The 25,118-nt window shown below is 39.8% G+C and overlaps 1 protein-coding gene and 1 non-coding gene across 2 annotated transcripts; one reads left to right on the top strand and one right to left on the bottom strand.

The window, feature by feature from the left end:
- Window positions 1-4,349: 4,349 nt before the first annotated feature.
- LOC145950523 (uncharacterized) lies at window positions 4,350-16,340 on the bottom strand. The gene is made up of 7 exons (XM_083061615.1): window positions 16,168-16,340; window positions 14,414-14,558; window positions 6,652-6,848; window positions 6,381-6,474; window positions 6,009-6,296; window positions 5,708-5,957; window positions 4,350-5,239 (listed from the first exon to the last, which is right to left on the bottom strand). Exons 1-7 carry the CDS (start codon window positions 16,338-16,340, stop codon window positions 4,350-4,352), a joined length of 2,037 nt encoding a protein of 678 aa, XP_082917741.1.
- Window positions 16,341-22,745: 6,405 nt separating this feature from the next.
- Window positions 22,746-22,852, top strand: LOC145950983 (small nucleolar RNA R71). Its single transcript, XR_014428809.1, has one exon. It is a non-coding gene; the product is annotated as a small nucleolar RNA R71 (small nucleolar RNA).
- Window positions 22,853-25,118: the final 2,266 nt, after the last annotated feature.

The raw sequence follows: 25,118 nt of genomic DNA, 5'->3' as shown, positions 1-25,118 counted from the left end.
CAAACTCACATTTAGGAGTGGTTCTTTGGGAAACTCACTTGTTTAAAGTCCCACCACTTCCTAAATTTTTCTAAATAAAGAACCCTAAAACCGTTTAGTACTTGTGGAAGGGTCCCCAAAAGGCTTCAAGTGTCATTTGGGCTTCCACTAGGAGACGCCTAGTTTAATTGCTTTCATAAACCGTTTAGTACTTATGGAAGTGTTCCAAGGGATTCTAAGTGTCACTTGGACTTCCACCATAGGACAATTCGACTAGTGTATGCTTTACTTTCTTTCCTTTACTTGTTTTAATTCTAAGTTTGTTTAGAAGGCTTCCTATTGCCTACTAGGGGTTTCGTGCACACACACACAACCACTTGACTTGTTTGTGTGAAAAATTTGTTTTGTAAGACAAGTATAAGGGGGTTTAGTAATTTCCACTTGAAAAGGCTTGGTTATTAAGTGGCTCCTTGTAGCTCACCTCCCTTGATAGTGCAACTTGTATACTTAGACCTCCAAGTACTTAGTCTTACACCAAAAAGAGAAAACCTTTTGTGAAAATCTTTATCACTCAATTTGCAAAATTCCTTAAGATTTGTGAAAACCTTTCTCCTACAAAAATGAGTGATCATTCTCATGCAAGTAGTGTGCATGGTCATCATGCTCCTAGAAGTCATAGGAGTACTAAGGATGAACTTAGGGAACTTAGGGAATATATTAGAAGAAAAGAAATAGAAAATGAAAAAAACAATGAAACAATAAGAGAGTTGTTGAGTAAGCTTGTGGTGGGGGGTGAAGCTAATAAACCCCATGCCAATGAGGGTATACAAAGTACAAGAAATCAACTATACAAGTATGTACAATGGAAACTCAAGAGACTAATAAGAGGAATCATAATCAATGCTCATGAAGAGCAAAGGTCTTAGAAGCACCTCCTCTGTAGAAGCCTCTTCTAGCTTCCTAACCATGGACCTAGTCAAAGGTCCAATGGCCTTCATATATACATCCTCCTTGGATGGTCCTCCATCACCATCATTGAACCCATACATACAAACGAAGCATTAGCATGCATCTCTACTCACAAAACTAAGCAAACCATTAGTAAAGCAAGGTGAACCAGTTAAGTGAAAACAAAACCATAAAGCATGGAAAAACAACAGATTCAAAAGGATTAAAAACGTAAGAACACCAGGAATGAATAAACCTCAATGAATGCATTTAACCGAGTTCGAGAGTATTACAGTCTAGCCTTCCATGGAGGAAGACATAGAAGAAAACGAAAACTCAAAGGAAGAAAATGGAAGGGTTTAGTTCTTAATACAACTAGAGAACGAAAAATGGAAGAAATAGGTGATGAATAGCTCCAGAACAAGGAAAAACGCCCAAAAGAAAGAGGAGAACGTGGTCACATCAAGTCTGCCTCCCAGTTCAAAAGTGGTGGCTGCATGGTCAGCCCCAAGACCTAGAAGACACTTGGTCAAAACCCTAAAACGAAGTGGGCCTCCTTCCCATTTGTCTGGCCCAAAAAAGACTAAAACAAGGTAGACAAAAATGTGAGTATGTGGCTGATGTGGCGCTGACATGGCAGATGATGTGGCAGCTCCACTTGAAGTCCAGAAATTAATTCCAAGCCCAGATAATTATTAAAATTCCCTAAAAATAAAAATTGGAATAATTAGATTCAGAAATTTCAAATTAGTTAAAATATGAATTACCGGTCCAATTAAAGCCCAAATAGAAAATAGTGCAGAATATCAAAAATTAAGCACAAATCAGAGATTAAAATAAGTACAGAAAGGTAAGAAAATAGGGAAAAATAATGACTCATCAAATTCCCCCACACTTAGCCTTTTGCACTGCTGGGAAAAATCAAAAAGTAGAGCAAGGAACAATTCCAGAGGCATCAAAGAGTGACACAACAGAAATAAGAATACACACAAGAAAACAAACAGATTTACACAATCCTCAATGAACCTGGGAAAAGAAAAGGAGTAGACAACATCCAACACACAAGGAGTCAGAGAAACCAGATACTTATGGAAATCATCCAAGCATTTCTAAACATGGCAAGACAATCAATCAGCTCAAGAGGTGAATAAAAAGCAACAGAACCTCACAAGATGCACTGTATCACTGTATCTTTCAAGTGTCTAGGAAACTGTATACTCTCAAAGCACTCATGAAAAACAAGCAATAGATAGACTTGGCAAGCCTCTAAAATCAACACCCAATAAACATGCACATAAGGATCATAAGGTCTTTTAAGGGTTGTAATGTGGTCAAGGACAAGGTAGAAGATAAAATATGGGATAAGTAGCTACAAACCAGAGGAACCAGAGGAGCAATGGGGAATAAGTGATGAATACGCACAAGAAACAAACCCAGAAACCTCTAATGACCTCTATGATAATCAATCCTCTTTCTCTTGCCTCAAACAACTTCTTTTTTTCATTCATTTTTTTTTCATTTTTTTTAGATTTTTGGAAATTTTTTTTAATGAACAGTACGTAGTGAACAGTACACACGAAAATTTAAAATGAGATAAGATAACATGTAAAGAAGTAAAGTGTACAGCATAAGGAATCAACTAGCCAATATACATCATCCAATGAAACATACACACACCCCCACACTTATTCAAGAACTTATTCCCAAAACAATTCCAAAGCTCCAAAACTCCCTAAGGTTAAGGTAATCATGGTTTTTCGCTTAAGGCTTGTAATGAGCTTCAAACAAATAAGGGAAAATAGGCTCAGCAGGGGTTATCAGAGGAGTTAATTCAAGGTAGGCTTATTTGGCCATAGGCTTATCAAAACAAAAATGCCTTAATCATATCCAAACATGCATGTGAATCAAGAAGTATCAAACAGAGTCAAGACAAGGCAACTGTGCAAGCAATCAAGAGGCATAACACACAAGAAAGAACAGAGAGTGGCTCAAATCCTCACACAGGGTATATCTGTCACAATTAAAACAACCTCTCAAACCTCAAAATCATCTTCCCAAGCAAAGAAAAGCAACGATTTCAAACCATACAATATCAAAAAACTCCTATCCAAGAATGAAGTAAGTGCCTACAAACTATCAAAACCCAGAAATCAAAGAGAAACATGCAAAACTGTACATAACAACTAAACATAAAACCTAAACCCAAAAATAACAAATAAACCCTAAAAGCATATAACCAAAACAGTTCTCGCCCACACTTAAACTACACATTGTCCCAATGTGGCACAAATAGAAGATCAGAGCAATCAGAACAATCAATAAATCTGGACAAGTGCAATAAAAGTAAAGAAGGAGAAGGGGAAAGAAAACTCCCTAAGTCATGGCAGTGGGAGAGAAGTAGGGTCAAGCAGAGACATCTCCTCTACAACAACATCCAACAAAGATTGATTGCTGAGGAATGGCTTTAGCCGGTGCCCATTGACTTTAAAGCTTTTATCTGTGGATTCACTTTTGATCTCAACTGTACCATAAGGATAAACGTTAGTAACAACAAAAGGTCCAATCCACTTTGATCGTAACTTACCACCCATGAGTCCGAGCCGAGAATTGTACAAGAGAACTTTCTGGCCAACCATGAAGTCCTTCCTAGCTATCAAGCTGTCATGGAACTTCTTGGTTTTCTCCTTGTAGAATTTTGAATTCTCGTAGGCTTCCAAGCGGATCTCATCAAGCTCATTTAGTTGCAACTTCCTTTCCTCACCAGCCTGATCAATGGAGAAGTTGCAGGTCTTCACAGCCCAATAGGCTCGAGGCTCTATCTCCACAGGGAGATGACATGCTTTGCCAAAGACAACCCGATAAGGAGACATCCCTATGGGTGCTTTGTAAGCAGTTCTATGTGCCTAGAGAGCATCCTCTAGCCTATTGCTCCAATCTTTCTTGTTGGGCTGTACAATCTTCTCTAAGATCCTCTTGATCTCCCTATTTGAAATCTAGGCTTGCCCATTAGTTTGGGGGTGGTAGGGTGTAGAGACTCTATGAACAACCCCATACTTCCTAAGAAAGGCCTGCATGGATCTATTACAAAAATGGGTGCCCTGATCACTAACAATAGCTCTGGGTACTCCAAACCTGCAAAATATGTTAGATCTGACAAAATCCACAACAACCCGAGCATTATTAGTTCTGGTGGTTTTGGCTTCCACCCATTTTGAAACATAATCAACAGTTAGGAGAATATATGAAAAACCAAAAGAGATAGGAAAAGGACCCATGAAATCTATACCCCAGACATCAAAGACCTCACAGAATAGCATGGGTTGCTGAGGCATCTGCTGTCTCCAAGAAAGGGCTCCTCCTGCTTTCTAACACTGCTCACAAGTGCTGCAAATCTTCCATGCATCCTTGAAGATGGTGGGCCATTAAAAACCACAGTCAAGCACCTTGTGAGCTGTCCTCTGAATGCCAAGATGACCACCAGATGCAGAAGAATGACAGAACTGCAGGACCGAGTCAATCTCATGGTCCAGCAAGCATCTCCTGATTACCTGATCACTGCAAAACTTCCACAAATAGGGGTCATCCCAAACATAATGTTTAGCATCACTCTTAAGTTTATCAATTTGAGCTCTAGATGCTAAAGGAGGAGAAACAAAAGCAACTAAATAATTGACAATGTTTGCAAACCAAGGAGTGGGGGAAGGAACAGAAACAGTTAACAAGTGTTCATCAGGAAAATCATCCTGAATGGGTAAAGTGTCCTCATCCTCAGCTCTCTCAATCCTGCTGAGATGGTCTGCCACTAAGTTTTGTGCTCCGCTCCTGTCACGGATGTCCAAGTCAAACTCTTGAAGCCAGAGCATCCATTTGATTAGCCTAGGCTTTGAGTCATCCTTCTTCAACAGGTACTTTAGAGCTGCATGATCTGTAAAAACAACGACACGAGAACCAAGCAAATATGATCGAAATTTATCAAGTGCAAAAATAATAGCTAAAAGTTCCTTTTCCATGGTCGTGTAATTTGCTTGAGCAGCATCTAATGTCCTGGAAGCGTAGTATATCACCCTAGGTAATTTGTCAACCTTATGTGCTAAGACAGCTCCCAGTGCATAATTTGAAGCATCACACATCAGCTCAAAGGGAACTGTCCAGTCTGGTGCCTGGATGATAGGAGTGGTGGTCAAGGCTCTCTTGAGGCAATCAAACGCCTCCTTGCACCTGTCATCAAAATTAAGTTCCATATCCTTCTGAAGCAAGCTGGATAGTGGAAGGGCTTTCTTGCTGAAGTCCTTAATGAAACGCCTGTAGAAACCTGCATGGCCAAGAAAAGATCGCACCTCTCGCACGCAAGAGGGGTAAGGCAATTGTGTAATAACAGATATCTTTGCAGGGTCAACCTCAATGCCCTTACTAGAAATGATATGCCCCAAAACTATACCCTGCTCAACCATGAAATGACATTTCTCAAAATTAAGAACAAGGTTAGTCTCAATGCATCTATTCAAAACTCTATCCAAACTATCCAAACATGCATCAAAAGAAGATCTATAAACAGTAAAATCATCCATAAACACCTCTATGCAATTTTCAAGAAAGTCACTAAAAATACTAAGCATGCACCACTGGAATGTGCCAGGGGCATTGCATAGGCCAAAAGGCATCCTCCTATAGGAAAAAGTACCAAAAGGGCAGGTGAATGTGGTCTTTTCCTAATCCTCAAGAGCAATATGAATTTGAAAATAACCAGAGAACCCATCAAGAAAACAATAATGAGATTTACCTTCGAGACACTCAAGCATCTGATCAATGAAGGGCAGAGGAAAATGATCTTTCCTGGTTGCTTGATTCAGCCTTCGGTAGTCGATGCAGACCCTCCAACTATTTTGCACTCTTGTGGGAATGAGCTCATCCTTCTCATTTTTCACAACAGTGAGGCCTGTCTTCTTAGGGACCACCTGGACCGGACTCACCCACTGACTATCTGATATAGGATAAATGATCCTAGCTTGAAGAAGCTTGGTCACCTCCTTCTTCAAAATATCCAAAATGACAGGGTTGAGTCACCTCTAGGGCTGTCTCACTAGTTTAGCTCCATCCTCCAGTAATATCCTGTGCATGCATGTGGATGGGCTAATGCCATGAATGTCTGCCAGGGTCCAACCAATTGCCTTCGTGTGCTTCCGAAGCACATGCAACAACCTGTCTTCTTGATCAGCATCAAGGGAGGTGGATATGATCACAAGGAATCTCTCATCATCCTCCAAGTAAGCATACTTGAGGTTCTCTAGAAGAGGCTTCAACTCTGGTGTGGGTGTTGGCTGAACATTAGAAGGAACCAAAGAAGGGAGAAGGGGTTTCGCAGCCTGTACCTACACCTGCAAGTCAGATTCTTTTGTACTTCCTACAACATGGTTAGTGCATTCTGACTATATAAAATCAAGAGCAAGAGGTACAACACCCAAAGTGTCAAATTCAGATGCCTCATAATCAGTTTCACATTCAGATTGATATTCAGATTCAGACTCAGACTCAATGCATGAAAGGCAACTATACAAATCAAATGAAAATGAATGCTTATTAGCATGAGAAGAATCAAAATCATGAATGTGCTCATCAACTAGATCATCAATCAATTCAGCACGAAAAATAGAATGAGCTTCAGAAGGAAATTTCATGGCATCCAAAATATTAAAATGAACAACAATATCACCAAATTCCATAGACAAGGTGCCAGCATAAACATCAATCTTAGTCCGGGCTGTTTTCAAAAATGATCTGCCTAGAATGATTGGGACAGAACCATGGGAGAATCCCTCCTCCATATCAAGAACATAAAAATCAGCGGGAAAAATAAGTTCACCAACCCGAACCAGGTCATCCTCTACAAAACCTGTGGGGTGGGCAACACTCCTATTGGCCAACTGAATGACCACACCCGTAGGTTACAAAGGACCAAGAGACAAAGAATTAAAAATAGACAGAGGCATGACATTAATTGAAGCTCCTAAATCAAGCATGGCATTTGATAGATCTTTTTTTTCTACACAAAATGAAAAAAAAGTTTGCCTAATTCCTGTAGACACCCAATTTCGTCCGGGCATACAATTAGCAAAATAGGACATCAGAGGGCCCAAATCAACTTTTTTTAGCGGTCCGGAACGGGCCATTCCAAAATCGGAACGGGCCGTTCCCAAGTCCGGAACAGGCCGTTCTGGAATTGGAACAGGCCGTTCCGAGACTCCTAAAAGGCCTAAAAATGTTAGGTTGGAACGGCCGTTCTAGACCAGAACGGGCCGTTCCAAACCAATCAAAAGGACTAAAAAAGTTAGGTTGGAACGGGCTGTTCTGGGCCAGAACGGGCCGTTCCAAACCAATCAAAGGGGCCTAAATTTGTACCCCGGAACGGGCCGTTCTAATTTCAGAACGGGTCGTTCTAAGGTACAAATATAACACATAACGGCCATATCCAGAACGGGCCGTTCGGATTTTGGAACAGGCCGTTCTGGACCCTGTCTGAAGCCTATAAATAGAGAGCTTGGGCACATTTCTGAGGGACTCCAAAAATTTCGTCCAGAGCTCGAAATTTCTCTCTTTTTCTCTCTCTTTCTCTCTCTTGTATTTCTTGAGATTTTGTGAGGTATTGTAGTGTGAAAAGGTCGCCGCAAAGCACCTAGAATCACCATTAACAAAGCTTGATACAAGGTATTTCAGTCAATCTTCTTCTCTCTCCTGTATTTTTATCCTTGTTTCTTATTTTTGATAAACATTATTATAATAAAAGCAATCATGTAGATATTTTAGGGTCATTCGTATAATTTAAATTTCAAACATTTAAATAGTTATTAACAAAGGGGATCTAATATTTAATTTATTATTTCTTATCACGTTAACTTCATCATAGGGTACTAATTTAGGGCGCTGTAAGGGTGCTTAATACCTTCCTTACACGTAACCGACCCCCGAACCCAATTCTGGTTATCAAGGCCATTATTGGACCTTTTAAAAAAATCTTTTCTTTTTTCAATGTTTTGAGTAAAACATTGGTGGCGACTCCATAAAACATATTTTCAAAACCATCAATTAAGGATTAGTCTAGTGTCCGGGCATTCCTCAATCGATGAGATTTTTAAAAGGGTGTCTAAACCATAGGTCGCAAGATCGGAAATTTTCGGGTTGCGACAGATGGCGACTCTGCTGGGGATGTTTAAAGAGGGTCAGGCCCATTTAATTGATGAAGTTAATAAAATAAAAATAATAATTTAAATATTTTTCCCCTTTATTTTATTTGTTTTATTTGTTTGGCTTTAATATTTGTTTGTTTGTTTATTTAAATTTTGCACCTGTTTGAATAAAACTGTACACAAACCTTTGCACACAACAGTTCCCCCTACACCCGGGGGCATGAGGGTAATAAACATAGGGAGTGGTTGACGTACGACCGGCCCAAGTTTGGCCTTGGAGCCTGCGAGCCTTGTCGGAAATCACACTCAAGGTGATAACCGGTTACTCTAGCCCGAAATACTGCGACAGACCTTAGAGTTTGCCAGGTGACGACGACAGAGATACTGGGTCCCTATAATGGGGGCACCTTGGGGGCCTTAAGACCAGTGAGATTAGAACCGTCCTATACAATGCACTTTTCTTGCAGGGACCACAGACCAAGGATTTAAACGTGACTGTTCGCGGGTGTACATTTGTTTGAGCATATGTTGCATTTGTTTGTGTTTATTTATTTTAAATAGATAAGAATTATAAACAAATAGATATTAATAAAAAAAATATGATAAAAATTTAACTCCCTTCTATATACCCTAACTCTAAAGCATCATATAGGGTAGTCTATATAAAAAAAAACAAAAACAAAAAATATAGAAAAAAAATCATGCATCATAACCCTTAGTAAAAAAAAATGATAAAATTTAGGTAAATAAATAAATATCATGCATCTCCTAGGATAGTGCATTAGCATACATTCATTAGAAATGGAAGGCACATATAATAGTATGCAAAGAATGTTCTCTAAAAAAAAATCAATGAGAATGGTATCCGTCGAATTTCTCATATGTCTTTGCATCCTATTTTACCTTTCATATAGATAACACGCCTTCCTTGTAAATAATAAATAAGAATAAAAAGGGAAATCTAATTTGTGCGTGTTAGCCGGATAATGGAAATTACTGTAATCAAATGCGAACCTGACACATCAAATCGGGGAACACTTATCAGTAATTGGGGGCATCACACGCCCAAATTGACGATTCAAACATCGAGACTTTCTCATGCGGAAACAACAATTGTCGGGATAAGAGGAATGGTCAATAATGGTAGAATCCTTGCTTTTTAGGGAATTACATGACAAAACCCAATTGAAGAATAAAGACATTGCATACAAAAAACCCGTTAGGATGAAAACCCGTAAAGGGCATCCTAGGCAAAAATTAGGGTGAAAAAAAAAATCAAAATCCCGATAGGATATGTCCTATGCAAAAGTAGGGATATATAAAAATAAGAAATGTCTATTTGAGTTGGAATCGAAAGGTGGCTCGAGTATTCCCTTCGAAAGCAAGAATTCACAAAGGTTTCACTCCAAATGCAAAACACCGACGTTCAAGCAAGTGGAAAGGTTTTCTTTTGGAAATTATCAAATCATTCATGACTCTCTAGGGGGCAACCTCTGTCTATCTCTCTGTGTATGAATCACGAACTCGGGGCATGCCCGGGCTTTCGAGCTTTGCTAAAGGGGCATGTGTAAATTGAAAGTATTGTTTTAAATGCCATAACACTCTTTCGTTTTTCTTCTCCCTTTAAATATTCACTCTAGGCCTCATCCATCAACCCTTAATAAACAAAATGTATTTGCGACAAAGATGTTACTCGATAATAGCATGGAAAGGATAATAAAGGAACAATCAGGAATTCAAACATGACTAGGGTTTGATAAAATAAAGTCATCCCATACATCATGAGTGCTGCAAAAAAAAATGAAGGCCCGGCAGGAAACCCACTAAGGGGGCTGCGCAAAAGTTAGGGCAAGATCTGCTAGGCAATCCCCAAGTAAAAATGGGTAACCTAGGCAAAAGAAAAAGATCAAAAGAAAAATGTCTGCTAGGAAACACATCCTGAGTGACCTAGGCAAAAGTTAAGACATTAAAGCAGCAACTTGAGTTGAAAACTGAAAGACAGCTCAAGGGAATCATTCAATCAGAGTGCGACCCCAAGTCATCACTCCACTTTCCAAAAAGGCTAAAACACATTGATAACTTCCTTGCAACAAATACATTTTGTTTAATAACCCTAAACACAAAGGCCTACCTTGGCCAGCCCTTCTTCTAAAAAAAACCCTTTTTGAAAAATCCCTTCTAATAACCCTTTCGAAAAAAAAAAATAATAACATTCCTTCCTTCTTTTCTCTTGACCCTTATGGAATTTAAATAGCACTGAAAAGATACACGAAAAATGCACAGTGAATACTCACAGAGAGAAGGCCGAGATGTCCTCAAACAGAGGTTAGAGACGCTTGACCACACATCGACTGGATAGTCAAGGAGCCACTGAAGCTTGGGCTCAAAAGAACATATCCCGACAGTAATCAAGATTGACATGGATAGAAAGAAAGCGTCAACATTAACCTTAATGCGTACAGGTTAATTTCCCGACATAAAAAAAAATGACGAATTGCATCTTTAGGAATAAACACATGAGCATAAACTGCATCGCATGCATATGAGTTAAGGGCATATGAAAGGGCGTTACACAAAAAAAATATAAATAAAAGAATCATTCTTGTATTGCATTTTCATTACATTCATGCATCCATGCATTCTACTTGCTATGAGTCATAAGGAGTTATCAGGACGAAGCCCAAGCTAAATAGCCAACCATGAGCCAAGCAGTGGCAAATAGCGACCCCGAGTGATTCTATGTGCCCACTAAGCAAAGACATATCAACAGTGGAATAGAATAGAATCGACCAAACAAGCAAGTTTGTAAGCATGAAGAGGCTATCGTGCCCTACTCCTTAATTGAATGAAGGATGATCCAAGAGAATGCCAAGACCAGGAATGACTTCCTAACCAAAGCCAGGAGTGGCTTCCAAAATAATACTCATCGATAAAGATTCAGCAAATAACATCATCATGAAATAGATCCCTCTACCAATGATGACAATAAAGAGCAACAGCAACAACGTGAGAAAAAGGCAAGCTTCGTACATGTTGAAAAAGCCGAAGCATTAAAAAAAATAGTAGAAAAAGGCAAGTTTCGTACATGTTGAAAAAGCCGAAGCATTTAAGAAAATCGCAGAAAAGGCAAGCTTCAAATATGAAAAAGCCGAAGCTAAACAAAAAATAAAATTCAAAAAATCTACTACATGCAAGCGCCTGGAGAGGCATCACAATACTCAAGCGGCAGGGGCAACATTGAAATCCCTGCCAGCCATCCACTTTTCTGCCCACCAACACAGGGGCACAACAAACATCTCCTGCCCATCCACCTAGGGGCAGTCTTTCATTCCACAACCGTCCACCAACAACCAAATAATCAATCATCAAAAGGACTCAGCATTGTGCCTGGAGAGGCATCACAATACTCACACGACAGGGGCAACACTAGAATCCTTGTCACGCATCAATTCCTTTGCCCAAAATCACAAGGGCACCACCTACCAGCAATCCTCGTCTTCATCAGACGTCCTCCAAAAAAAAGAGGGGGAATCACATAATCACCATCAGCAGGCAGCTTGGAGAGGCCGGCACAATAATACTCACCATCAGCAGGCGGCCTGGAGAGGCTGGCACAATAATACTAACCATCAGCAGGCAGCCTGGAGAGGCTGGCACAATAATACTCACCATCAGCAGGCGGCCTGGAGAGGCCGGCATAATAATACTCACAATATCAGCAGACGGCCTGTAGAGGCTACGAAAATACTACGACCTGTAGAGGCTACGAAAATACTACGGCCTGTAGAGGCTACGAAAATACTACGGCCTGTAGAGGCTACGAAAATACTACGGCCTGTAGAGGCTACGAAAATACTACGGCCTGGAGAGGCTACGAAAATACTACGGCCTGTAGAGGCTACGAAAATACTCCGGCCTGCAGAGGCTACGAAAATACTACGACAACGAGGGTACCGCCGAGTTCCTCGAAGTCGAAATCAGGACCGCCGTCGATCTCCCACCATAGGTCCGTTGAAGCCTTAAAAATCAGCATCGAGAGCTTCCGTCGAGCCTCTCAAATTAGTGAATGACAATGAGGGTACCGTCGAGTTCTTCAAAGTCAAAATCGGGATTGCCGTCGAGCTCCCACCTGTGGGTCGGCTGAAGCCCTAAATATCAGTCCAGCCTGGAGAGGCTGAGCTCATAATATACTCCCTCTTCAACAAGCAACAAATAAAGGAACATTATCACAAGAGAGACAATGGAGCTTCTACTCAAAGACTGAAGACCAGGTGTACAATTTGTCAGCCTTGTTACCCAATAGAGTAAACAACTGCTCTAAAGGGTGAGGATGCGAACAAATGCACCTATCTAAGGGAAACAGCGCAGAAGCACCAATACCAAAGAGACGAAGAGAAGACCAGACGAAATGTCTACGTCTTTACTTGCCTTTGGAAAAGTAACACAGCTATTCCAAAGGACAAGTAAAGAGGGGCAGCTGTAGACACCCAATTTCGTCCGGGGGGCATACAATTAGCAAAATAGGACATCAGAGGGCCCAAATAAACTTTTTTTACCGGGCCGTTCCAAAATCGGAACGGGCCGTTCCAACCTAACATTTTTAGGCCTTTTAGGAGTCTCGGAACGGCCCGTTCCAATTCTAGAACGGCCTGTTCTGGACTTGGGAACGACCCGTTCTGACTTTGGAACGACCCGTTCCGATTTTGGAACGGCCCGTTCTAGGCCGCTAAAAAAAGTTGATTTGGGCCCTCTGATGTCCTATTTTGCTAATTGTATGCCCCCCGGACGAAATTGGGTGTCTACAGCTGCCCCTCTTTACTTGTCCTTTGGAATAGCTGTGTTACTTTTCCAAAGGCAAGTAAAGACGTAGACATTTCGTCTGGTCTTCTCTTCGTCTCTTTGGTATTGGTGCTTCTGCGCTGTTTCCCTTAGATAGGTGCATTTGTTCGCATCCTCACCCTTTAGAGCAGTTGTTTACTCTATTGGGTAACAAGGCTGACAAACTGTACACCTGGTCTTCAATCTTTGAGTAGAAGCTCCATTGTCCCTTTTGTGATAATGTTCCTTTATTTGTTGCTTGTTGAAGAGGGAGTATATTATGAGCTCAGCCTCTCCAAGCTGGACTGATATTTAGGGCTTCAGCCGGCCCACAAGTGGGAGCTCGACGGCAATCCCGATTTTGACTTTGAAGAACTCGGCAGTACCCTCATTGTCATTCACTAATTTGAGAGGCTCGACGGCGACTCTCGATGCTGATTTTTAAGGCTTCAACGGACCTATGGTGGGAGCTCGACGGCGGTCCCGATTTCGACTTCGAGGAACTCGGCGGTACCCTCGTTGTCGTAGTATTTTGGTAGCCTCTGCAGGCCGGAGTATTTTCGTAGCCTCTACAGGCCGTAGTATTTTCGTAGCCTCTCCAGGCCGTAGTATTTTCGTAGCCTCTACAGGCCGTAGTATTAACAAAGCTTGATACGAGGTATTTCAGTCAATCTTCTTCTCTCTCCTTTATTTTTATCTTTGTTTCTTATTTTTGATAAACATTATTATAATAAAAGCAATCATGTAGATATTTTAGGGTCATTCGTATAATTTAAATTTCAAACATGTAAATAGTTATTAACAAAGGGGATCTAATATTTAATTTATTATTTCTTATCACGTTAACTTCATCATAGGGTACCGATTTAGGGCGCTCTAAGGGTGCTTAATACCTTTCTTACACGTAACCGACCCCCGAACCCAATTCTGGTTATCAAGGCCATTATTGGACCTTTTAAAAAAATCTTTTCTTTTTCCAATGTTTTGAGTAAAACATTGGTGGCGACTCCATTAAACATATTTTCAAAACCATCAATTAAGGATTAGTCTGGTGTCCGGGCATTCCTCAATTGATGAGATTTTTAAAAGGGTGTCTAAAGCATAGGTCGCAAGATCAAAAATTTTTGGGTTGCGACAATTCCGATAACTAAAGCCAAAGTTATGGCCTTTTGAAGTTTTGCTGAAATCAATTTTCAAAAATTTTGGTATCTCCAAATCTTGACCAAACTGGGTGCCCTAGCTATTTTTTTCACAAAATATAGGTTGAAAGAAGTTACCACACAAAATTTGAGGCAAAAATAACAAGTCTAGCTATCAAAACCAAAAATCACAATTAATTGGAAAATTCAGCTACTATTCAGCACTATTCACGCGCACCAAATTGCACCAGATTTTGCACCACACTTGTAACACTTACGCACCATTTTCCCACATTTTTGGCACCTGAACAGAGGACTAGTAAGGAGAGAAAACAGAGTATGCTATACCGAAACAGAGCATGCACCAAACACGCACCAAAACAAAGCAAAATGCACCAGAATTTGAGCCGCAAAACGCACCAGAATTTGAGCCACAAAACGCAACAGAATTTGAGCCACAAAATGCACCACTACTAACACACACGGACATGATCTAACATCATAAAAAACAATACAAAACAATACAATACAATATGAAACAAAACAAAATATAACATAAAACAATAAACACTATGTTATAAAAGAACCTTGGCTGGAGCGTTGCTCCCCGGCAAAAGCGCCAAATTTGATCGGTGTCGTACCCAATCAAATAAAATACGAAATTTGTAGTACTAGGAAGTGCCTCCTAGGTCGTCTCTCAAGGAGCAACAATATCAATCCGAGGTTCATGAAATACAACAAACAGACACACAGTATGGCGGGGTTTTCAGATTCAAATGAATGAAACAGTGAATAATGAACAGTAAGCAATGGAACAGTAACTCTCCAACTCAGTTGTTGTAGCATCAAATCCTTGGTTCGAAATATTTTCTCATAGATCTAACCCTCTGTTCAATCCGAGTAACCACTAAGCGTCATTACCATCATTGAACCCATACATACAAACGAAGCATTAGCATGCATCTCTACTCACAAAATTAAGCAAACCATTAGTAAAGCAAGGTGAACCAGTTAAGTGAAAATGAAATTGTACTGGCCAGCCGAGTTGTCGACTTGTACCTCACCAATCTGCTGACTCGGTCAAAGGTTTACCAGCCTAACCAAGCAATAAGCTCATTATTGGCGAGCTCCTCAGCTCGGCCATGAAACATGGATATTGGAACACCACATCGGCCCAAAGAGGCCACGTCATCAAACCAATAAAAATACAATCTTGTCACGCGCCGCCCACGCGTTATGGGAACGAGGTGACGGTTATGACACATGGCGTCATGTCAGATAGGCGTGCGCGAAGAGTCACGACCCCTTGTCGAGCTCGGTCTTAACTCCTCGACCTACGGTCTTTGGAGCTCGAGGGGCTAATGTACTATCTGTACCGCTATGCCGAGCTTGAGCTCGGCATCATAGCGCAGAGTGACCTCAGACACGCGCTAGGCCACATCAGCCCTACATCCAATTAGGTCATAAACTGATCTCAGGCCCAAGCCCAATAAAACCCTAATCCACACAAAGGTACGTGCATTACATATACGAGACTCATACTCCCACAAACCCTAACTTTAGCATCGGAGTCTCTTTTGTAGGTACCACCCCCATCTTGGAACACCAACGTACCAGTGAAGGAGGCTCATCGATCTTACTCGGCGGATCATCTCTACAGCAAATCTCCGGTAAGAACATTTGGCACCCACCGTGGGGCTGATCAAGACAGCTCTTATCGGCCTTCCGTATGGTTTTCACCAGAAGCCATAGCAGACGCGCAACAGACGACCTAGATCACGCAACTAACATGAACAACGAAGCAGCATTGAGAAGACTGATCGAGCAGGTCGAGCAGATGCGGCAGCAGCACACCGCTGATCTGCAAAGTATGCGTGCCAAGCACGAAACTGACCTAGCCATGATGCGTACCACTAACGAGGCTAACCTAGCGGTGTTGTGCGCCGAGAACGAGCGTATTCGCGCTCAACTCCCTCGGCGTCCCTCTGATCAACCCCCTCAACCGAGTCACTTGCATGAGGAGGAAGGCCATTCGGTTTCTCAACCGCCAGTCGCGACTAGGGTACCAACTCCCAGACCTGCCACACATCGGTCTCACGTACCGACGAATAGGTCGGCACATGATGTCAGCAACGCCCCTGCCCACGGCACGGGAAATCAGGCGACCTTCCGCCGTCATCCTTTTGTGGATGGCATCATGGAGACACCTCTCCCTTTCAAGTGGAAACATTTCCACATCGACCGCTATGACGGCACGACAGATCCAGACGAGCATGTCGATTTGTACATTACACAAGTAAACCTATACACTAATGAAGATGCTATTTTGTGTAGGATTTTTCCGACCTCGCTCAAGGGGGTAGCGCTCAACTGGTACACTCAATTGCCGGTAGAGTCGATAGACAACTTCAACACTCTGGTAAGGCGATTCACAGCGCAGTATGCCACGAGTCGTGATGGCTTCCTCCTTCCATGAATAACGTATTGTAAGGAGAGGAAGTCCTTGCCCTTGATCTTGTTCACCAAAGGGAAGACACAAGGAAGATTTTAGGGTGGAGAAGGGGGAGGTTTGCGTGAAAAAGGAAGTGTTGGGCGGAAGCTTTATGGAATGGTGGTGTATGGTTGCTCACAAGGTTGGCTCACTCCAATGATAGGTGGAGGCCACTCTAGGGTTCCTATTCTCCAAGGGTGGAGATAGGAGGAGGCTAGCCGAAACTAGCTAGTGACTAAGGATGGATTTTGAGGCTCAAAAGGCTCACTCAATATCATATAATCCAAAGTATTTACAAGTGGTGGGGAGTTGGGTATTTATAGGAGGGGAGGCATCTAGGGTTGTGATGTATGAAAAACCGCAAGTGTACGGTTGTCGTCAAGTAATAAATATCGAATCACAGGGACTACGTGTTTGACCTAGAATTACTAGTATTTTAATTTGAATTTTAAAACAGATGGAATTTCTGTTTTGATATGATAAGATCAGATTTCATGGTAAAAGAGATAGTAATGCAATTAATGAATAAGATAAAACTTTAAGATAAGATAAGGAGATTTCCGGGAATCTAGGGTTTGCACAAAGAGTTCCAACATTATTGAATTATTATTTTCATTAATTAATTCTATTCCATCTTGAAGGTAGTCTTAACCTAATTTAATCCTTGCACCTTCTCAGGCTACGAGGACGTGTTTAATTAAAATTAATCCCTACTCTCGTGGTAATTACGTTCAATTAAACCCGTTAAGATCTTTGTTAATCTATTGCTCCTCGAAAGCTTAAATCTACTCTCGTGATTTAACACTCAAGTCTATTCCTTTAGGTTCCGATAATTAGGTTCTCCTCTCAGTTCATCCCTAATTATCTATGATTATGAAAATTAAGATTAATTGTTTATCATAATTATAATCAAGTTCTCCTCTCAGTTCATCCTTAATTAATGTTATTATGAAAACAATAATATTAAAGTTCATATATAAAATATAAAAGAACAGATCAAGAATTGGAATAAAATTAAGAAACTGAATAATGCATTAATAAAGAGGTTCTCAGAGGCTAAGCCCTGATCCCAGAAAAAGGGAAACTACTCACAGGAGTTCATAGTAGTTCTCCAAGAAGAAAAGAATAAAAGAAAAGCAAACCTTAGAGTCGATGGCACAGGCGCCCAACCTTCTCTAAGTGTCAAAAACTAAAACTCTCTCCGGAAAAAGTCCCGGTTCTAGGCTAACCTAATCTAATTTATAACCTAAAAGGGTAAAAAGGTAAAACTACCAAGATAAAAATTACAAAGATAAAATAAAAATAAAACATAAAACTTAAAAAGCTGGGACGCGAAGTGAATCACGGCCGTGACTGAGAATCACGACCGTGATCTTCTCTGGAGCACATCTATGAAGGGTTAGTGGCGTTCACGGGTGTGATTGGGAATCACGACCGTGATTTTCTCTGGTGAATCACGGGCGTGATTTAGAATCACGGCCGTGATTTTCCCTGTAGCTCAGCATTTCCTCTTTAATTCTTAAATCTTGATCCTGCTTAGAGAAAACACAACACATACCAAGAAAAGCATAAAATAGGAAAATGATATAAAAATTTATTAAAAACATGAAAGATATGCATGATTATGCTATGAATTCTTGTGAATTAAAGTGCTAAAATACGAGTAAAATATACAACATCAAATAACCCCAAACTTGAACTTTTGTTTGTCCTCAAACAATAATTAGCACTTTGAAAAAAATTCATCAAGAATTAACTGAGCATTTAAAATCTTCACTCTTAGTCTCACAAGGTCCAATTAGAATCTTAATCTTTCATTACTAGCACCAACTCTTAGTTTCTAAGGGTTTCATGATGTCAAATCTTGTAAAGCTCATTAGTCAAATGAAGATAATTTAACAGAAATAATTTTTCGATGCTTGTGACACAAATGGGGGTAATATTTTTATTTTTGTTTTTGTCTCACCTAAAACATTTCCCCAGTAGCCAATCAGTGTAGAGAGGATGATAATTTCAAGAACATGTAGCCTCAAAGGGGGTTAGCTATTTTACTAAACAATTCCCCAGTAGCTAATTAGTTCCCTTAGTTTTCTAAGGTTAAGAATATTCTCCCTCTAACCTATGACCTCAAAGGGGTGCTAGGTGATATATATATATTTTTTATTATTATTATTATTATTATTTTTTTTTTTTTTTTTTTTTTTTTTACCCCCCAAAAGCTTTTAAGCACGAATTAAAAAGAATTTATCTTCAAGAGACTATTTTTATAATTCTCGATCATTTCAAGCCTTAATACTAAGAACCAAGTGCTAGCCACAAAACCAGCTAATTTTTCAACCTTTTGTTCTGAGACTTCAAGATTCAATTCATCACATTCAGTGTTTTCAAAGACGAACAATTTCTTTAAAAATATTTACTTTTTAAACACAAATTCAAGCTGGGATTAACTGAATATGTATATATGCATGATTTTTTTATTTTTTTATTTTTTTTTATTTTTATTTTTATTTTTATTTTTTTTTGCATGAATGAATGAAATGTGTACATCCTCCTAACCCCAAACTTAAAGATTTGCTTGTCCCGAAGCAAAGAGCTAATGAATGCATGATAGATTATTTTGACAAAATTATAAAATGCATGAATATGCAACCAACCCACAACAGAAAGGAATGCTTGTCCCTAAGCATCAGAGTAAAATAAGGAATAAGAAAGATCTCACTGTGGTGGAAAATCATCTGGATACCGTTGAATGTGCCATTTATACATTTGATCAACCATGTAATTATAATGCTGCTGGCGTTCATCCATTTGTTGCAGCCGGTTATCCATTGATTGGATAGCTGCTAGGATAGCAGCATTGTCCACCTCAGGTCCAGGATGTAGAGGGGGTTGTTCAGGAGCTGCTTCCTCCTCTGCAGGAGCCGCTTCCTCAGCTGCTAGAGGTCGGTCCTCTAATGGCTCCAGTGGAAACTGCCAGGTAGCCCGGTTCTTCACGGTGTATGTTGGATTTGGTAACTGGTGGTGCACTCCCGACTGGGTTACTACAAAGTAGTATTTATCATTTTCATCTTTCGCAATGCAGTTCATAGAAGAGCAGGTAGCAAAATTAATAGTACGGCTTCCAGGGAGTGGTTCTAACTGGTCCAGCCAAGCGTGATAGCCAAGGTGTTTGGCTATAGTGGTAATGAGGCCGCCATTCACAATCGCACCGTGGCTGGTATTGGAAATACTCTGGAACTGTCGTGCCAAATGACTGCCAGAATCAATAGGCTCCTCTCTGTTTTCCATCATAGCCCATAAAAGTAAAAGGTCGCTCAAACGAACCTTTCCTTCAGAATCACCTCGGGCCAAAACAGTAGAGGCAATAAAGCGGTGCATAATACGGATGGCGGGATGGCGGAAAGCAGAGGAATTACATTTTCCAGCGACCCAATTACTTGTACCTGTCAAACTATACCAAAAAGAACCAGGGTTGAAAGAACTTGGGGTTCTCGTGCTCCCTCCAGTGGGAAATCCAAAAATATTATTGAACTGAGCTAGGGTTAATTCGTGTTCTTGGTTAAACATACGGAAAGAAATCAAACCTTCAGAACAATTTGGCCCAGATAATATTTCCGTGTGGAGAGAGCTCAAGAACTCAAGAACTAGTCGAGGATAAACAACATCATTATGCATGGTAGCAAAGGTTGTCCACCCAATGTTAGTTAACATGAAATTGATATCAGCACGTAAACCCAACTTACGAATAAATGGGAAGTCGAGATACCTGGTAGGATGGATAGTGCGGAAGCGTAATACCTCGTTCCGCTCACGCTGTTCATCGTTCCGATAGAACCTCGGAGGAAGTTGCGGAATTTCACTTGCTTCTTCCTCGTAACTGTGGGTATCGGAAGCGGTGGAGGACGAACCAACGGTACGGGTGCGCTTGGGAGCCATGGATGAACGGAAGGAGTGAATGTGGGAGGAAGAAGGAAGAAGAGGAAGAAGAAGTGAGAAGCTAGGGTTTGGGAGAGAAGAAAAGAGAGAATGGGTCGTAGGTTTGAGAGAAGTGAGAATGTAAAAGGAGGGGGAAGAATATATAAGGGAAAGTGGAATTTCAAAAATCACGGGCTGTATCTGTAGGAGATCACGCCCGTGATTTAGAATCACGGTCGTGATTCTCTCTGGGGTTTTCCCAAAAATTTTTCCAAAAATTTTCCAGAGAAGATCACGCCCGTGATTTAGAATCACGGTCGTGATTCTCTCTGAAACTCTGAAATTTTTTTTTTTTTTTTTTTTTATTATTATTTTTTTTTATTTTTTTTTTTTTGGAATAAAATTAATGAAATGCGTACATCCTCCTAACCCCAATCTGTTGAAGGCTCAAGAAGACTTTCTACTAGAGGATCTTTTTCTTTACACGGGGGACTTGAATCGATCAAGCAAGCATAATTAGGTTGAATCCCCTCAAGATCTATGTGCTTTCCTCCAACTAGAAAATTCTCCAAGGGATCCCTCAAAATAGATCTCATGACTTCTTCCTCCATGTCTTTAGGCAATATATCAACCCTGCAGCAAATATTTTCAAGAGAAGGTTGTCTAACAGATTTAGCAATATTAAATTCCATTGTTTCATCATTAATGGATAAGGACAATTTTCCATGTTTGACATCTACTATCACGCCTGCTGTAGCTAAAAATGGTCTACCTAGTATGATTGGTATTTGTTTGTCCTCTTCCATTTCTAAAACAACAAAATCTCCCGGAATTAAAAATTTACCTATCTTAACTGGAACATCTTCTAAAATTCCTATGGGATATTTTATAGATCTATCTGCTAACTGGATTGACATTGCTGTAGGCTTTAATTCTCCCATATCTAATTTCTTGCAAATTGATAAAGGCATTAAACTGATACTTGCCCCAAGGTCACATAAGGCTTTTTCAAACCTTAGATTTCCAATGAGACAAGGTATAGAGAAACTACCAGGATCCTTAAGTTTTTTGGGCAAATTATGATGGATCAATGTAACAGTCTCTCTATCATCCAATTTCCTTCGGTTAGCTAAAAGATCCTTAAGAAATTTAGCATATGTAGGCATCTGTTGTAGAGTTTCTACAAATGGAATGTTTACATACACATGTTTGATCATATTTAAAAATTTTTCAAATTGTCTATCAAGTTTAGTCCTTGCTAACCTTTGAGGAAAAGGAATTGGAGGGTGATAAACAGTTTGAGGCTTTGATGAAGATACTTTTTCTTTTTCTAATCTCTCTTTTTCAGGTTTTTCAACCATAGGAGAAGCGTCTTCATCAATCTCAATATTATCATTTTGATTAGACACAGGTCTGTCTAATTTCTTCCCAATCCTTAAAGTAACAGCATTAACATTTTCAGCTGGGTTTGCAACTGTTTTACCTGGGAACTTACCTGGAGAATTGTTTGAACTAGGCATCAACTGTGCAATTTGATTTTCCAGCATCTTGTTGTGGAGAGTAATATTCTCAACCTTGACAGCAAGGTTTTGAATAGAATTTGCCATTGAATCATTGGTCTGTTTTTGATTAGTGATAAAATTCTCCATAAGGTTTTCTAATCTTGAAACACTTTGTTGAATTGAGGGTGTCTGTACTGGATTTCCTTCCCCATTAATGAAGTGATTGGACGGACGGAAATTAGGTTGCTGATTGTTAGTTCCTTGAACTGGGTTATTCTTCCAAGAAAAGTTAGGATGATTCTTCCAACCAGGGTTGTACGTGTTGGAATATGGATTACTCTTCTCTCTTCGAGGAGTGTCATAGAAATTATGAGAAGCTGCCACTTGTTCAGTAGTATCTTCTTCTTCTCCAGTAAAAATTGAGGTACAATCTACTGCAGTGTGCCCTTGTTCCCTACAAAGGTCACATACTTGATTTGTAGCCACTGAATTAACCTTAGCTTTTTCCATCTTGTCTAACCTTTGATTAAGAGTATCAAATTTTGCTAAGAGTAACTCAATATTGTTCACTTCATATCGCCCCGGAGTTCCTTTCCTTGCTGTGACTTCTCTTTCACTGTATTGGCTGTGATTTGAGGCTACATTTTCCAAAATAATCATGCAGTCATTAATAGGTTTCCCCATGAAAGATCCTCCAGCTGCTGAGTCTAATATCATGGTGCTTTGTTGGTCCAATCCTTCAAAGAAAAATTGGATGGTAAGCCAACGGTTGAAGCCATGTTGTGGGCATGCTTGAAGATATCCCTTGAACCGCTCCCATGCTTCATAAATAGTCTCTCCAGTGCCTTGTTGGAAATTAGTGATTTTCTTCCTCAATTCTTTAGTTTTAGAAGGAGGAAAGAATTTCTCTAGAAAAGCTCTTTCACATAATTCCCAAGTTGCTATCCTTTCTCTAGGCACTGTTCTTAGCCACACCTTTGCCTTATCTCTCAAGGTGAGTGAGAATAAGCGGAGTCGCATTCCATCAGAAACTTCATCATCAAATTGCTGGGTCTCACAGATTTCCAAGAACCCCTCTAAGTGGTCATTAGGATCTTCTGATGGTAGTCCTCCAAAGGTGTTCTGTTTGAGCATATTCACCAGAGAAGCTGGTACAGTAGCTCCAGTTCGCATCTCCCCTCCAGGTATCCCACGAGCTACGGGTGCAGAGTAATCCCGAAGCGGTAAATTATCTCGTTGTGCAGCCATGTCAAATTCTCTAGAAAGGTTTCTTTTCCTTCTCAGGAGAGTTCTTTCAATCTCAGGATCAAGTGGTGTTGGTTTCCCAAGACGTAGAGATCTCTTTTGCATTAATCCTAAGGCACTGCAAAAAAAAAAAAGAAAGTGACCCGTGAAATCTGAATTGGAGAAGTAAACACTAAAAAAAAAATTATTTATTTATTAAATATATATATATATATATATATATATATTTTTTTTTTTTTTTTTAAAAAAAATTCGAATTAAAATAATTGTAATTTAAATCAAGAGACGTAGTCCCCGGCAACGGCGCCAAAAACTTGATGTATGAAAAACCGCAAGTGTACGGTTGTCGTCAAGTAATAAATATCGAATCACAGGGACTACGTGTTTGACCTAGAATTACTAGTATTTTAATTTGAATTTTAAAACAGATGGAATTTCTGTTTTGATATGATAAGATCAGATTTCATGGTAAAAGAGATAGTAATGCAATTAATGAATAAGATAAAACTTTAAGATAAGATAAGGAGATTTCCGGGAATCTAGGGTTTGCACAAAGAGTTCCAACATTATTGAATTATTATTTTCATTAATTAATTCTATTCCATCTTGAAGGTAGTCTTAACCTAATTTAATCCTTGCACCTTCTCAGGCTACGAGGACGTGTTTAATTAAAATTAATCCCTACTCTCGTGGTAATTACGTTCAATTAAACCCGTTAAGATCTTTGTTAATCTATTGCTCCTCGAAAGCTTAAATCTACTCTCGTGATTTAACACTCAAGTCTATTCCTTTAGGTTCCGATAATTAGGTTCTCCTCTCAGTTCATCCCTAATTATCTATGATTATGAAAATTAAGATTAATTGTTTATCATAATTATAATCAAGTTCTCCTCTCAGTTCATCCTTAATTAATGTTATTATGAAAACAATAATATTAAAGTTCATATATAAAATATAAAAGAACAGATCAAGAATTGGAATAAAATTAAGAAACTGAATAATGCATTAATAAAGAGGTTCTCAGAGGCTAAGCCCTGATCCCAGAAAAAGGGAAACTACTCACAGGAGTTCATAGTAGTTCTCCAAGAAGAAAAGAATAAAAGAAAAGCAAACCTTAGAGTCGATGGCACAGGCGCCCAACCTTCTCTAAGTGTCAAAAACTAAAACTCTCTCCGGAAAAAGTCCCGGTTCTAGGCTAACCTAATCTAATTTATAACCTAAAAGGGTAAAAAGGTAAAACTACCAAGATAAAAATTACAAAGATAAAATAAAAATAAAACATAAAACTTAAAAAGCTGGGACGCGAAGTGAATCACGGCCGTGACTGAGAATCACGACCGTGATCTTCTCTGGAGCACATCTATGAAGGGTTAGTGGCGTTCACGGGTGTGATTGGGAATCACGACCGTGATTTTCTCTGGTGAATCACGGGCGTGATTTAGAATCACGGCCGTGATTTTCCCTGTAGCTCAGCATTTCCTCTTTAATTCTTAAATCTTGATCCTGCTTAGAGAAAACACAACACATACCAAGAAAAGCATAAAATAGGAAAATGATATAAAAATTTATTAAAAACATGAAAGATATGCATGATTATGCTATGAATTCTTGTGAATTAAAGTGCTAAAATACGAGTAAAATATACAACATCAGGTTGCATTTGGAGCAATGCATGGCCGAAATTCACAAGGCAAATGCATTCCAAATGCAATGCCAAATGAACCCTAGATGCTACTTGGTGGCCAAGGATGGAATCTAAGGGGTTAGATTGGCTACAACTAGGTGCATGATAAGTCCATGCAACCTTTGCCCTCCACTTGGGCCTAAGCCTTTCTAACACCAAAAATATGTCCAAGACTCACCAAAAATGCGTCACCTCCTCACTAAAACACCCTAGCCC

This window comes from Cajanus cajan, chromosome 8, assembly GCF_000230855.2.
Source record: "Cajanus cajan strain Asha chromosome 8, NIPB_CcT2T_4, whole genome shotgun sequence".
Lineage (NCBI taxonomy): Eukaryota > Viridiplantae > Streptophyta > Magnoliopsida > Fabales > Fabaceae > Cajanus > Cajanus cajan.
This window is presented reverse-complemented; position numbering and strand designations above follow the sequence as displayed.

What these genes read in the sequence shown, in the direction of transcription:
- LOC145950523 (XM_083061615.1), bottom strand. Translation starts at nt 16,340, where the DNA reads ATGCTCGTCTGGATCTGTCGTGCCGTCATAGCGGTCGATGTGGAAATG. An exon ending in ATGTGCCGACCTATTCGTCG is followed by an intron (nt 14,559 to 16,167) that starts GTACGTGAGACC and finishes TTATGATGTTAG; the next exon opens with ATCATGTCCGTGTGTGTTAG. An exon ending in GATGCTTGAGTGTCTCGAAG is followed by an intron (nt 5,240 to 5,707) that starts GTAAATCTCATT and finishes TTGGCCATGCAG; the next exon opens with GTTTCTACAGGCGTTTCATT.